This window comes from Diabrotica undecimpunctata, chromosome 7 (genome assembly GCF_040954645.1).
Source record: "Diabrotica undecimpunctata isolate CICGRU chromosome 7, icDiaUnde3, whole genome shotgun sequence".
Classification (NCBI taxonomy): Eukaryota; Metazoa; Arthropoda; class Insecta; order Coleoptera; family Chrysomelidae; genus Diabrotica; species Diabrotica undecimpunctata.
The window spans coordinates 77,835,516-77,848,340 of record NC_092809.1 but is presented as its reverse complement, the minus strand read 5'-3'; the positions used below and the strand labels follow the sequence as shown (position 1 = coordinate 77,848,340).

Genomic DNA, 12,825 nt, shown 5'->3' with positions numbered 1-12,825 from the left:
TGTCGGGATAGTATTATGAGGTTTTTTCCTGGTTTTTCCCTCATAATTTACTATGGAATCACTGACAGGAGAATTTTACTGTCATCATGGCATGTATTTGTCTTTTTAAAGACAAATTACATGTTATGATCTTTTCTGACGGATATTCTCAAGTTAAAGTTGATTTCATGTAATCGAATAAACTATCTTATAAGTAAAGTCGTCCCAGGAAGGCAACTCAACAATATTGGCAATATCATTTTAAAGTCATCTACTTTAAAATGTATAAGGTATGTCTGAATTGTCAATATAGATGAGTCAGATAAAATTAAATTATTAGAAGAATTTTTCACTAAGTAACAAAAAACAAAATTTATTTAATTTACTAATGTTTTTATTTTGAGAACTATTTCCGAAGTGGAAATTGAAACGTCAATAAACGTATTTTAACCTTTAATTGTGGCTTATTCCCATTTAAATAGTAATTAATTTAAAATAGATAGTGGTACCCAGAAAGCAAAAAATACATATTGGGCTGAAGCTAAATGAAGAGAAAAATCAGAATTTGATTTTTAGTTCGGAAGTATATCTCAAGAAATAGTGTTAAACTATTAGGGATTTTTCTAGATGATAAATTGGATTGGAGTACTCATATAGATTACTTAAGTTCTAGACTTGCTACAAGCATATTTTTAATACGCAACTTAGTTTATATGATTCCAAAAGTACCCTTAGAATGTGCTACTTTGCACTATTCTATAGCCATCCACAGTACGGAATAACTGTTTGGGGTAATTCTTCTCACGCAGATCTAATTTTTTAACTACAAAAAAGAGTAGTGAGGATACTTGCAAGGGCAGAGTATAGGTGACACTGCAAACATTTATTTCTGGATTTAGGTATTATGCCACTACCTCCTTCACTATAGATATATATGTATATATATATATATATATACATATGTATATATATATATATATATATATATATCTATATATATACATATATATATATATACGTATATATATATATATATATATATATATATATATATATATATATATATATATATATATATATATATATATATATATGAAAATTACTGAGTTCTCGGGAAGAACCGCGTTGAGAATTTAAAACTTGAGTTTTAAATTCTCAACGCGGTTCTTCCCGAGAACTCAGTAATTTTCATTCATCTGACCGCGGAAACTTATCCGAACATATATATATATATATATATATATATATATATATATATATATATATATATATATATATGAGACGCTGATTGAAATTCATGCCAACAAAGGTAAGTTTAACATAAACTCCAACTTCCATGATCACGATACAAGATCGAGAGATGCAATTAGAGCACAACGTTTTGGGTTGACAAAGAGCATAAAAAATTTAACTTGATAGTTTGTATAACTAAACTTTATAGTTTGTATAACTAATCTCCTATATATATATATATATATATATATATATATATATATATATATATATATATATATATATATATATATATATATATATATATATATATATATATAATGAGACGCTGATTGAAATTCATGCCAACAAAGGTAAGTTTAACATAAACTCCAACTTCCATGATCACGATACAAGATCGAGAGATGCAATTAGAGCACACGTTTTAGGTTGACAAAGAGCATAAAAAATTTAACTTGATAGTTTGTATAACTTTTTGCCAGATGAAGTATAAAGTCTTCACTTGTTATCGTTTAAGCTTAAAATCAAATCCCACTTTTTTAAACATTGTTTGTATTCAAAAACGGAGTACAGAAGTACAGCTTTTACACAATAGAATGACAATAGTACTAGTTCAGGGTATTTGCCTATTATGATGACATTTTATGTTTTTATATTATATTTAGTGTATTTGTTGTTTCTTAAATTGTTATTATTAAATATCAGTTTGTAATGTTTAAATTCGCAAAAATTGTATAGATATGTATGTAAATTGTCATTATTCCTTTGACTTGTCAAAAACAAAACTATTTTTGTATATTGACTAAATAAATTCTATTCTATTCTATCTATTTGCATAGACATATTATAATACAAAAACTGATCGTTGATAGAAAACTGCCGCACAGCGTGACCTAAATAAATGACCAATGAGAAGGCCTAGTGGTCGATAAACCAGCTCCATTAGACAGAGATGCAGGGACTGCTTTGCGTCAGTTTTCTCTGTCACACTGGGGGAACGCGACTATATTGTAGCACTCAGTCTATATTGTATTATATGTCTATGTCTATTCCAGATATAATGACATATGTCTACTTTTTGCTCTTCTTCTTTTTATGTAGACATGACTCTGTCTGATTTTCAATGTGCCTTCAGTAAGTTGTCCTTCCGTCCTTTACGTGGTCTTCCTACTAATCGTCTTCCTATCGGGGAACCGTCTCTTGCCGTCTTTACTACTATATTTGTTGTTATTAGAATTATATGATCGTTCCATTCTACTCTTTTGTTTCTTACCCAGTCCTTGGTGTTCTCCACCTTGCATCTATGTCGTTGATATGTACTTCTAGCTCTGTCTCACTGTATTTACCATAAATTTTTCAAAGTGTTTTCGTCTCTGTTTTTTCTTTTTGTCCTCTCTGTGTCAGGTCGTGTTTCTACGACGTATGTCATTATTGGTCTGATGACTGCTTTGTAAATTCTGCCTTTCATTTCTTTCTCGATATTTTTATTTCTCCATATTGTTTTATTTAGGCAACCTGTGGCTCTGTTTGATCTATTCATTTGATCTTCCACTTCTGTTTCGAGCTTTACGTAGCTAGACAATGTGATGTCTATCTATTTAAACTTCATCACTTGTTCTATTGTCTGACCTTCTAGCTCCAATTTTAATCTTTAAGTAAATTTGCTCGTTTTTTTTGGGAAATTAATAAGTTAAATTTTCCGGCGGTTATATTGAATTGGTGCAGCATAAGTTGTAAATCATCTTCATTTTAAGAGAGTAGTATTGTATCATCTGCATAGCAGATTATTTTTAAGTTGTTTTTCTCCCATTTGGTATCCTTTTTTAGTTCTTATTGTTTTTATTATTTCATCCATAATCAGGTTGAACAATAGAGGATTCAGGGAATCTACCTGTCTTATTGTATTGCCAGCTTCAATAGGGTTTGTTTTTCTTCTACTTTTACTTTTATTGTATTTACGTTTTGCAAAATTGCAAATTGCAAAATACCAACAAATCAAACTTATTACAGTGATCATGGTTGCCAATTACGTTAGAAAAACAAATTGGCAAACCTAGGATGAAAAAATGTAATCAAAGCAGTTCATAGTCAACAAATAGGATGGCTGAGTTTCACTCACAACCTTGAGAAGACGAGCTAGTAACTCTAATAAAAAAAATTGGTAGATTTTATACCACATTTACAATCGCCCAATAAGCTCTTTCGTCCACCTTGCCTTTCCGCTATCATTCGCCTATTCTCTCTACCACTCTACTATCGTTCTTTCTCTCTCATTCTCATCTATATTTCCATCCATCCTCCTCGCATACACCCTCGCTCGCTCTTTGCACAACAAAACGATCGGTATCACCGCTCCAATGACATATAGAGCCTCATTTGAAACCGTCCTATATGCGCTAGATACCCTGAGGAGCATTCGCATTTGCAAAGTCTCCATCAGCTTAACGTATTTCGCAGTGTTCAGTAAGCCACACCACACGGCGGCAGCGTAGGTTAGCACCGATTGGAAAACTCCATTTAGAACCTTTCTTTTGGTGCTACCGGGCCTCCAATGTTTAGCATCAGCCGTATCAACTCCTCCAGACTCCAGATAAGATTAATCTAGCAGCATTGTCACTCAACGCTGATGAAATTCACGAAGAATCAACTATACCGCAGATTGAAAAGGATGAATCGTACGATGAAGCAAACTACATGAAAAATGTTAAATACGTTATTGCACTCGATGCCATAAGTCCCCTGCCATCCACATCGAAACAAACAACTAAACGGAAAAGAAAATCCACTCTAACTGTACTCACCAGCAGTCTCTTCATGGCGGAAGTCAAACAAGAAGAAAAAGAAAATTTAAAGGTAAAGACAGGCCAGGAGACTAATTGAAATAGACCCAGAAGAAGCATTTGAAAGTGAACCTGATGATGACGAAGATGAAGCCTTTTGCTTATTTTTTTGCGAAGCGAAAAACATAAATTTGAGATTCTTGCATTTGAATATATATCGTTTTGCCCTGAAATATTAAAAACTCAAAATACTTACTTGAAGTTTTTATGGTTTTGTCAAAATTTGTGCTACTGTTGATTAGAATTTGTGATATTAGTGACAATTTTACAATCTCAGATCTCTAGCGCAGAGGAGTTGTATTTCATGTTGTTTTTGTATTAATATGCCATTTTAGACAGACTTGTTGGGGTAAAATGGTTAATACATTTGAATGTTTGTTCATTTTTTTCTGTAATGGATGACTGGTTTCGTTTCTTTATAACCTACAGCAGTTTCTAATGTTTCTTTAAGTTGACTTGTTTTAAAAGTATGACACTGTCAAAAAATTGTCATTTTAGGCCAGCCTCCACTATTACCTATATTACGAAAAGATTGGAATAAACGACTGTTGTGTATTTGGTATTTCTTACTTAAATAAGGTAATAATTAATAATACAACGTGGTTTTATATCATTAACCTTTATTGCCCAATAACTGACTAACTTCATTCCCTTGTGTCCGTGAGCGGTGTTGCCTACCTGTGTTGCCAAGTATATAATACCTCCTCTCTTGACCAAAATTCATAAATACAGATTGAAATAAAGATGTACTTACAAATTCATCCTCTGAACAGGTTTACATACACTACTTGAACGTCTTAACACTGGTTCAGCTTCAGTGTGAGCCTCAGGTACTGTTGGCTCTATTGTATCATTTAGAAGTTCTTGTACATTTGTAGGTGGTGAAACGGAATTGGGTTCAGGGACAGATACCTCCCTTAGAACTATACTATGTGTAACTGTATCAGGAATGAAACAAGTTGGGTTATATTCTATAGGTGTATCCTGCCCAATTACTCTCATTTGGTCAATATGACGTCTCCACGTCCTACCATCATCTAACTCAACTAAATAATGTAATAATCCTAACCTTAGTATAACCTTGCCAAATTGCCATTTGGCATTAAAGTAATCTCGCACTGAGACTCTGGTATCTATAGCAACATTTCTAAGACTCTGGTCTGTGTAAGCATTTTTGTCATGAGTAAAAGGTTCAAGTAAATCTAATCTATTTCTAATCTGCCTTCCTAGCATACGTTCAGACGGGCTTTTGCCAGTTACTGTGTGAGGTGTTCTACGATACTGCATTAGTAACTTGCACAATTCAAGTTCTCTGTCTTTCTCTTCACTGTGCATGGCTCGCAGACAATTTTTTAGTGTTTGGACATATCTCTCCCCCTGGCCATTCGTGGCTGGGTGATAGGGTGCAGTAAATTTATGTGTGATACCATTATTCTTCATAAATTCTCTAAATTCATGAGAATCAAATTGTCTACCATTATCAGTAACAAATACTGTGGGTATTCCGAAAGTAGTGAAGATTTTTCTACAAATTTCGATTGTAGTTTTTGTAGTAGTGTCTTTCGTGAAATGTATTTCAGGCCACTTACTAAAAGAATCGACTAAAATGAAGTAATAGCCTCCGTTAAAAGGTCCAGCATAGTCAGCATGTACTCTTTCAAAGCAAAATTTAGGTGTTTCCCAGATGTGGGAATTGTGCTTAACAGGATTGTTTTTGTGCTTGTTGCAATGAAAACAATTTTTACATAAAGATTCAATATCCTTGTCTATGAAAGGCCACCAGCAGTAACTCCGGGCTAAAGACTTCATTCTCACCATACCAAAATGCGCAGTGTGTAATTCCTGCAGAATTTTATTTCTTAATTTCATAGGTATTAAAACTCGTTGTCCTCTCATTATGACTCCAGACTGTAGTGAAAACTCTGATTGATCTACGTTAAATCTGAATTGTTTTTCAACAACCTCACCAGTTTGTAAACCTAATAGTAACTTTTGTAAAGTAGCATCATTTTTGGTATGAAAAGATAAACTGTTAACATCTGTAGGTAAATTTTCAATCTGATTAAGTTCGAATATGTCTGGTTCATCATGAGTATAATTTTGTTCATTTTTAATAGGTAAACGTGAAGGAGCATCTGCATTAAAATGAGAATCTGTATTTTTGTATCGAATATCATACTTTAGACCTTGTAAGAAAATTGCATAATACTGCATTCTTGTAGCACTTAAAACTGGTAGACTTTTATCTGGTGCAAAAATCTGAACTAAAGGTTTATGATCAGTGTATAAAATAAAATTTCTAGCATATAGGTAATTGAAGAACTTTTTCACACCAAAAATAATGCTGTATGCCTCTTTATCTATTTGAGAGTACTTTTGCTGTGTAAGGGTTAACATTTGAGAAGCAAATTGTATCGGTCTTTCTGTACCGTCTGGAAAAATATGGGACAGTACTGCACCAACACCATAAGGGGATGCATCAGTTGCAAGGACTAATGGCAAATTTGGGTCGTAGTGACACAAAACATTTTTAGAAGAAATAAGCCTTTTGGTTTTATCAAATGCCATTTGACACTCTCGGGACCATTCAAATTCAACATGATTTTTAAGTAGATTTGTTAAAGGTTTTAATATTGTAGAGATATGTTGTAAAAAACGTCTGTAATAATTAACTAACCCACAAAAACTTCGGACTTGAGTTTTATTTTCTGGTATTGAAGCATTTACAATTGCATCTACTTTATCTGAGCTACTAGTAATACCAAATTTATTTATTTTGTATCCGCAGTATTCAATTTCGTCTTTTAAAAATTCACTTTTGTCTAAATTTATATGTAAATTATGTTCAGATAATTTTTGTAACACTTGTTCAAGTCTTTGTAAATGTATATCAGTATTTGGGGCAGTAATTCTTATATCATCTAGGAACACAGAAATACCATCGATTCCTTGTAACATTTGTTCCATTAAACGTTGCCATTTGGCAGGAGCACTTGCAATACCGAACATTAAACGGTTTGGGCGGTACAGACCTTTGTGAGTATTAAGTGTAAGTAAATGTTTCATTTCACTTTTTATAGGTAAATGCAAATAAGCTTTTGTAATGTCTATTTTTGAATACTTATCGCCCCCTGCTAACTGTGATAGAAGATCATCAGGGGTAGTTAAAGGATATTCGTCCACTTCAATACAGGGATTTAAAGTAATTTTAAAATCCCCACAAATGCGTATGTCCCCATTGAGTTTGACAACTGGGACAATTGGGGTTGCCCAATCTGAAAACTCTACTTTTTGTAAAACACCCTGATCAACTAACGACTCTAACTCAGCTTCCACTTTAGGACGTAATGCAAAAGCAACTGGGCGAGCCTTATGAAACCTTCCTATACTACCAGGTTTTAAATGAATTTCAGCTTCTAAACCTATAATTTCACCAATTGACTTTTCAAACAAATGTTGGTATTTATCTAATAAACTTGAGACTTTAGAGTTCTCATGTGATATTGTATTTACCTCATGTAGTTTAATTCCAAGGGCACGTATCCATTCTCTTCCAACTAGTGATTGACCCTCACCATCCACCACGTACAACTTTAACATTTGCCTTATTCCCTGGTGCTCAACCTCCACTGGAGTTAACCCTAAAACATTTAAATGATTTTTACAGTATGTAGTTAATTTTACATCAGATTTCTGTAATTGTAGTGTAGAAAAATATGTGTCAAATACATTTTTGTTTACAATGGTAACAGCAGCACCTGAATCAATTTCATATTTTAAAATATTGTTGTTTACTCTTAAGTTTATAAAAAATTTGTCTTTTGAATTTACAGTACTAATCTTAAAAATTTCTTGAACTGAGCAAACTGAAGTTACTTGGTTAGACCTAACATTTTTTGATTTTAAACAAACTTTTTGAATGTGTCCAACTTTTTTACAAAAATTACAAGTTAAATGTTTTTTTGAACAAGAATTTGCTAAATGTGAAGGATCTCCACATCTATAACATACATTACTATTTGTGTTTGAAGAATTTGCAGCAGAGTTATTCTGAAATTGCATCCTATTATTATTTGCACTCCTTGCTTTTGTATTTAATATATTGACACTAGAATTATTATCACATAAAAATAGATCACAAAAATAGAACAGATCACATAAAAATACTACGCGGAGTTAGACAGGGATGTATTCTATCGCCGTTGATATTTAATATGTACTCAGAAAAAATTTTTAACGAGGCTCTTTACGGAATAGACGAAGGCATCCTTCTAAATGGTGAAAAAGTAAACAATGTTAGATATGCCGACGACACCATGGTGATAGCAGATAGTTTAGAGGGACTTCAGAGGCTAATGGACAGAATAAACGAGTACAGTCAACAGTACGGACTAAACATTAATACCCACAAAACCAAACAAATGATTGTCAGCAAGGAGAATATAAATGGGGCTCATCTATACATTAATGGGACGCAGATAGAGCGAGTAAAACAGTATTGCTACCTGGGAACTATTATAAACGAACAGTGGAGCAATGTACAGGAAATAAAGTGCCGCATAGGAAAGGCAAGAACGGTCTTTAACAAAATGAGCGCCATCTTCAAAAGTCACAACATATCCCTGGATACAAAAATGAGACATTTGAGATGCTATGTTTTCTCTGTGTTGTTGTACGGGGCGGAGGCATAGACGCTTACAGACACCACTATTAAAAAACTTGAAGCATTTGAGATGTGGCTTTATAGAAGAATGCTGAGAATATCATGGACAGCAAGGATCACGAACAACGAAGTTCTAGAAAAAATGAAGAAGGAACCAGAGATTGTGTTTACGATCAAACGCATAAAATTGCAATATCTGGGACACGTTATGAGAAATCAGCACCGTTACTCCCTGCTGCAGTCTATATTGCAAGGTAAAGTCAAAGGTAAGCGAGGACCCGGTAGAAGGAGAATATCATGGCTGCGGAATTTAAGAACATGGTTTAAGAAAACCTCAACGGAGCTGTTTCGAGCCGCAGCGAGCAAGGTCATGATTGCCAATATGATTTCCAACATCCGAAACGGATAGGAACCAGAAGAAGAAGAAGAATTATTATAATTTTGATTATGAAAAAATTGGTTACTGTCCTTTTCTGATGCCTCCATGCTTGTGGCAATCTCAACGGCTCTATCTAGGTCCAGTCCTTTTGATTCTAGAAGTCTAGCTTGTATTCTTTTCGATCGTAGGCCAAAAACAAATTGGTTTCTTATAGCACTTTTAAGATATGTAGAGAAATTGCAGTTAATTGACAACTTTTGTAGTGAATGAAGGTATTCTTGTATTGTTTCTCCTTCGGCTTGCCTTTTTGATTGGAATCTGAAGATTTCTGCAATTTCCAGGGGTGCAGGGTTGTAAAAATTATCCATTAAATTGACAATGTCGTCGTATGACTTGTCTTCTGGGACTTCTGGGGCTAACTTGTCGCATAGGGTGTCGTAGGCCTCAGAACCCATGTAGTGTAGTAGATAAGGTAATCTCATTTCGTCTGGAATTTTAAATACCTTGTAAGCACCTTCCAGCCTCTTTACCCACCTGGACCATTTGGTGGCAGACTGGTTGAAAGATTCAACGGAAAATTGAAATGTAGATACTTGTGTAGACATAATTGGGGATGTAGTATAATAATAATGTAAATAACTGTACTTGAAGTTGAAGTAGCAGTGGTAGTAGTCGTAATAATCGCTGTAGTAGTTGTTATTACCATCATATGTATCCCATTCTCGTCGCCAATTGTTGTGTATTTGGTATTTCTTACTTAAATAAGGTAATAATTAATAATACAACGTGGTTTTATATCATTAACCTTTATTGCCCAATAACTGACTAACTTCATTCCCTTGTGTCCGTGAGCGGTGTTGCCTACCTGTGTTGCCAAGTATATAACAACGACAATAAGACCGACACCGTTTTTTTTTTATTTACCAATTATTGTCTTGATTCCCTCCATTTATTCAGCGTACTTTGTTAATTGAAAGTTAGAAGTTAATGAGTAGGGTAAGGTGGGGCACATTGAAACGAAAAATACTATTTTTAGACTAGAAACTTATGTATTACAATTTATAATATTTTTTTAGCAGAATTGTATATTTGCATGTATTGAACATATATTACTGGTTTGAAATCTAAAAAAAAGTAAAAACCTGATTTTTGATAATTATTTTTTTAAATCATGTATTTTGTTTCACTGTGTCCCATTCGTGGGGTAATGTGAAACAAAGCAACGGGCACAGTGAAACATTAGGAATTTTCTAATAACAAAGTGAAATGAGTCTTAAAACTAAAAATCTTTAATATGAAATATGATTACAAATAAGGTACATAGGTATATCTACCTATATATTAACGTACATCTAAATTTGAGAATGATATTTGAAAAATTAAAAAACTCTGTCTTCTTTTGGTACCTTGTTTGTTTTCTGGATTAGGCAATATTAATTTAACATCATTAATATTAACGTATGCAATGTCTTCAACTTGGGGGTAGGAAAAAGCTCTAGCCACTTTAACACTTTTTCTTAAAAATGAAATTTCTACTTTCATTTTCGTCATTTTTTTCTTTAGTGACTCGGCCAATATAATAAATCTTTTTCTTATCTGTAAATTCAACCAATACAAATTCATTTACTTTTAGCAACTCTACTGGAGTAAAAGATAATTCTACAGCATTATCCTGTTCTACATCGTCAGGGCCAAATGATCCTCCACTTGAGGAAGTATCAGACCATTCATTAAGTGGATCTTCTTCATCGCTACACTCTTGGACCAATAATTTTATTGTTGCTTCTTTTTTTTAGGAATGTTGATTTTAGAATTTTTGGCAGCATCTTTACGTGCCGCGTCCTCAATTAGATTTTTTTCAGGAGTATCCGTTGCGATCATGCTTCTTCCCGATTTTCTTTTTTTCCCAATCGCTTTTCTAGGGCCGGCTTTTAGATACCCTTTGAATTCCGCAGGTTCTAAAAGTTTTATTATCAATTATTTTCATTTCACTTGTAGTTTTCAAAACATCTTGAGATTTATTTAGTGAAAGCTCTTCATTTGATTTTGATGATGGACCAGCGAGTGTTGGGGGATCGATTAGATTAAGTTCGTCTGAATGTTCAGGATTTGGTCTGTCAGTTACAAAACTGGCCATATAGTCGGCTTCAGTGAATAAATCGCGGTTATAATGAAAAATTCCCGTTTTCCTAAAGCCATTGATAATTGTTGTTGGAATCATGGCTTTTTGATATGCTTCATTTACACAACCAGCAATGTTATATATTGAGAACACCTTTCCTGGATTTTGTTTTTGCCAAGAATCTACGGCAGCAGCATAATATGTTTTGACTGGAGCATAACATGAAACATCAAGTGGTTGCAATTTTCCACTGCAATGGGGTGGAAGTGTGACTATTGTTATACCATTTTGTTTAGCTAGATTTATGACTTCAATGCATATATGACTGTGATAATTATCCATTATTAGCAACGTTGGGTTTTCCTTTGAAGACAATGTATATTTAATAAAATGCTTAATGACCTGAGGGAAAATTTTAGTAGTCATCCACCCACTTTTAGTTGCCAATCCTAAAGATCCTGGTGGGCCGTTTATTAACACATGATCTTTAAATTTTACACGGGGAAAAACGAGAGCCGGTGGTATTGTATTCCCAGATGCGCTTATATAACAACAGGTTGTCACCAATGTACCTTTTTCCCCAGCCGCTACAGTGGATACCCCTCTAGTTCCCTTTTCTGCAATTACTTTGACAGATTTATTTACTACTGTAGATGTGGCAGTTTCATCCAAATTCCATATTCTTGAACCATCTGCGAAATGGGTTGAACGTTGTAAGGCTACTTTAAGATTATCGTAGAAAGTATTAACGGTATGGCAATTAAATGATGTACAGCGAGAAATAGAACACTTTTCAGGTTGTCTCTTCGACAATGTTGTATTTCTTTTTAAAAAACCTCTCAGCCAGTCCAAACCAGCAGCTGATTTAGCATGCCAGCTTTGAGGTACATTTATATTATTTATCATGGCCATTTCGTATGCCAACTCACGTGTATCACGTGTTGATTTTCCATAGCACATTTTGGGATAGATCAATAAATACTCTGATAAAAGTTTTTCTTGTTCGGCAGTAAATATCAAACGGGAATTATACGTAGGAGTAAAACGAATTTTCACATTTGATCCTTCATCGTTAGCAGCTTTTTTCTTTTTAACATACCTGCATAAGAAAAACATATTTAAGGTAATTATATCTATTTATAATATAAATTATTACTCACCTAAATAATGTAACAAAATTAACATTACATTCGTCTGCTGCTGTTCTTAAGCTAATTCCCTCTTCGAGAATAAGTTTAACAGCTCTCTCCATTTATTCCTCGGAGAACTGTCCAATATTGGTTTTTCGTACACGGTTTCTCATTTTTTTCTACAAAACAAAATAATATGCTTTATATGAATGTTATTCGTGTTGCTAGTAAATTATTTATGTATTTTTTAGTATCGAAAATTTTATTGGGGCACAGTGAAACATGTTTCAGTGTGCCCCATAAAATTTGTTTCACTCAGCCCCTAAACAAATCCAGTGTTAACGTGCATTTCCATTCGACAACCATCAGACTTAATAACAAGAATAATATGGCGATTTATTCCTTATACCTATTCCTTTTATATACCCAAGAAAAGAATTTGAGTTTTAAAAAACAATAAAGTTGCAGATAATAAATCA

The 12,825-nt window shown here is 33.5% G+C and overlaps 1 protein-coding gene across 1 annotated transcript; it reads right to left on the bottom strand.

Annotated features, from left to right (window-relative positions):
* Positions 1–11,012: 11,012 nt before the first annotated feature.
* On the bottom strand, positions 11,013–12,468 carry LOC140446474 (uncharacterized). The gene is made up of 2 exons (XM_072539025.1): positions 12,377–12,468; positions 11,013–12,315 (listed from the first exon to the last, which is right to left on the bottom strand). The coding sequence occupies exons 1-2, from the start codon at positions 12,466–12,468 to the stop codon at positions 11,013–11,015; spliced, it is 1,395 nt and encodes a 464-aa protein (XP_072395126.1).
* Between the last annotated feature and the right edge of the window lie 357 nt (positions 12,469–12,825).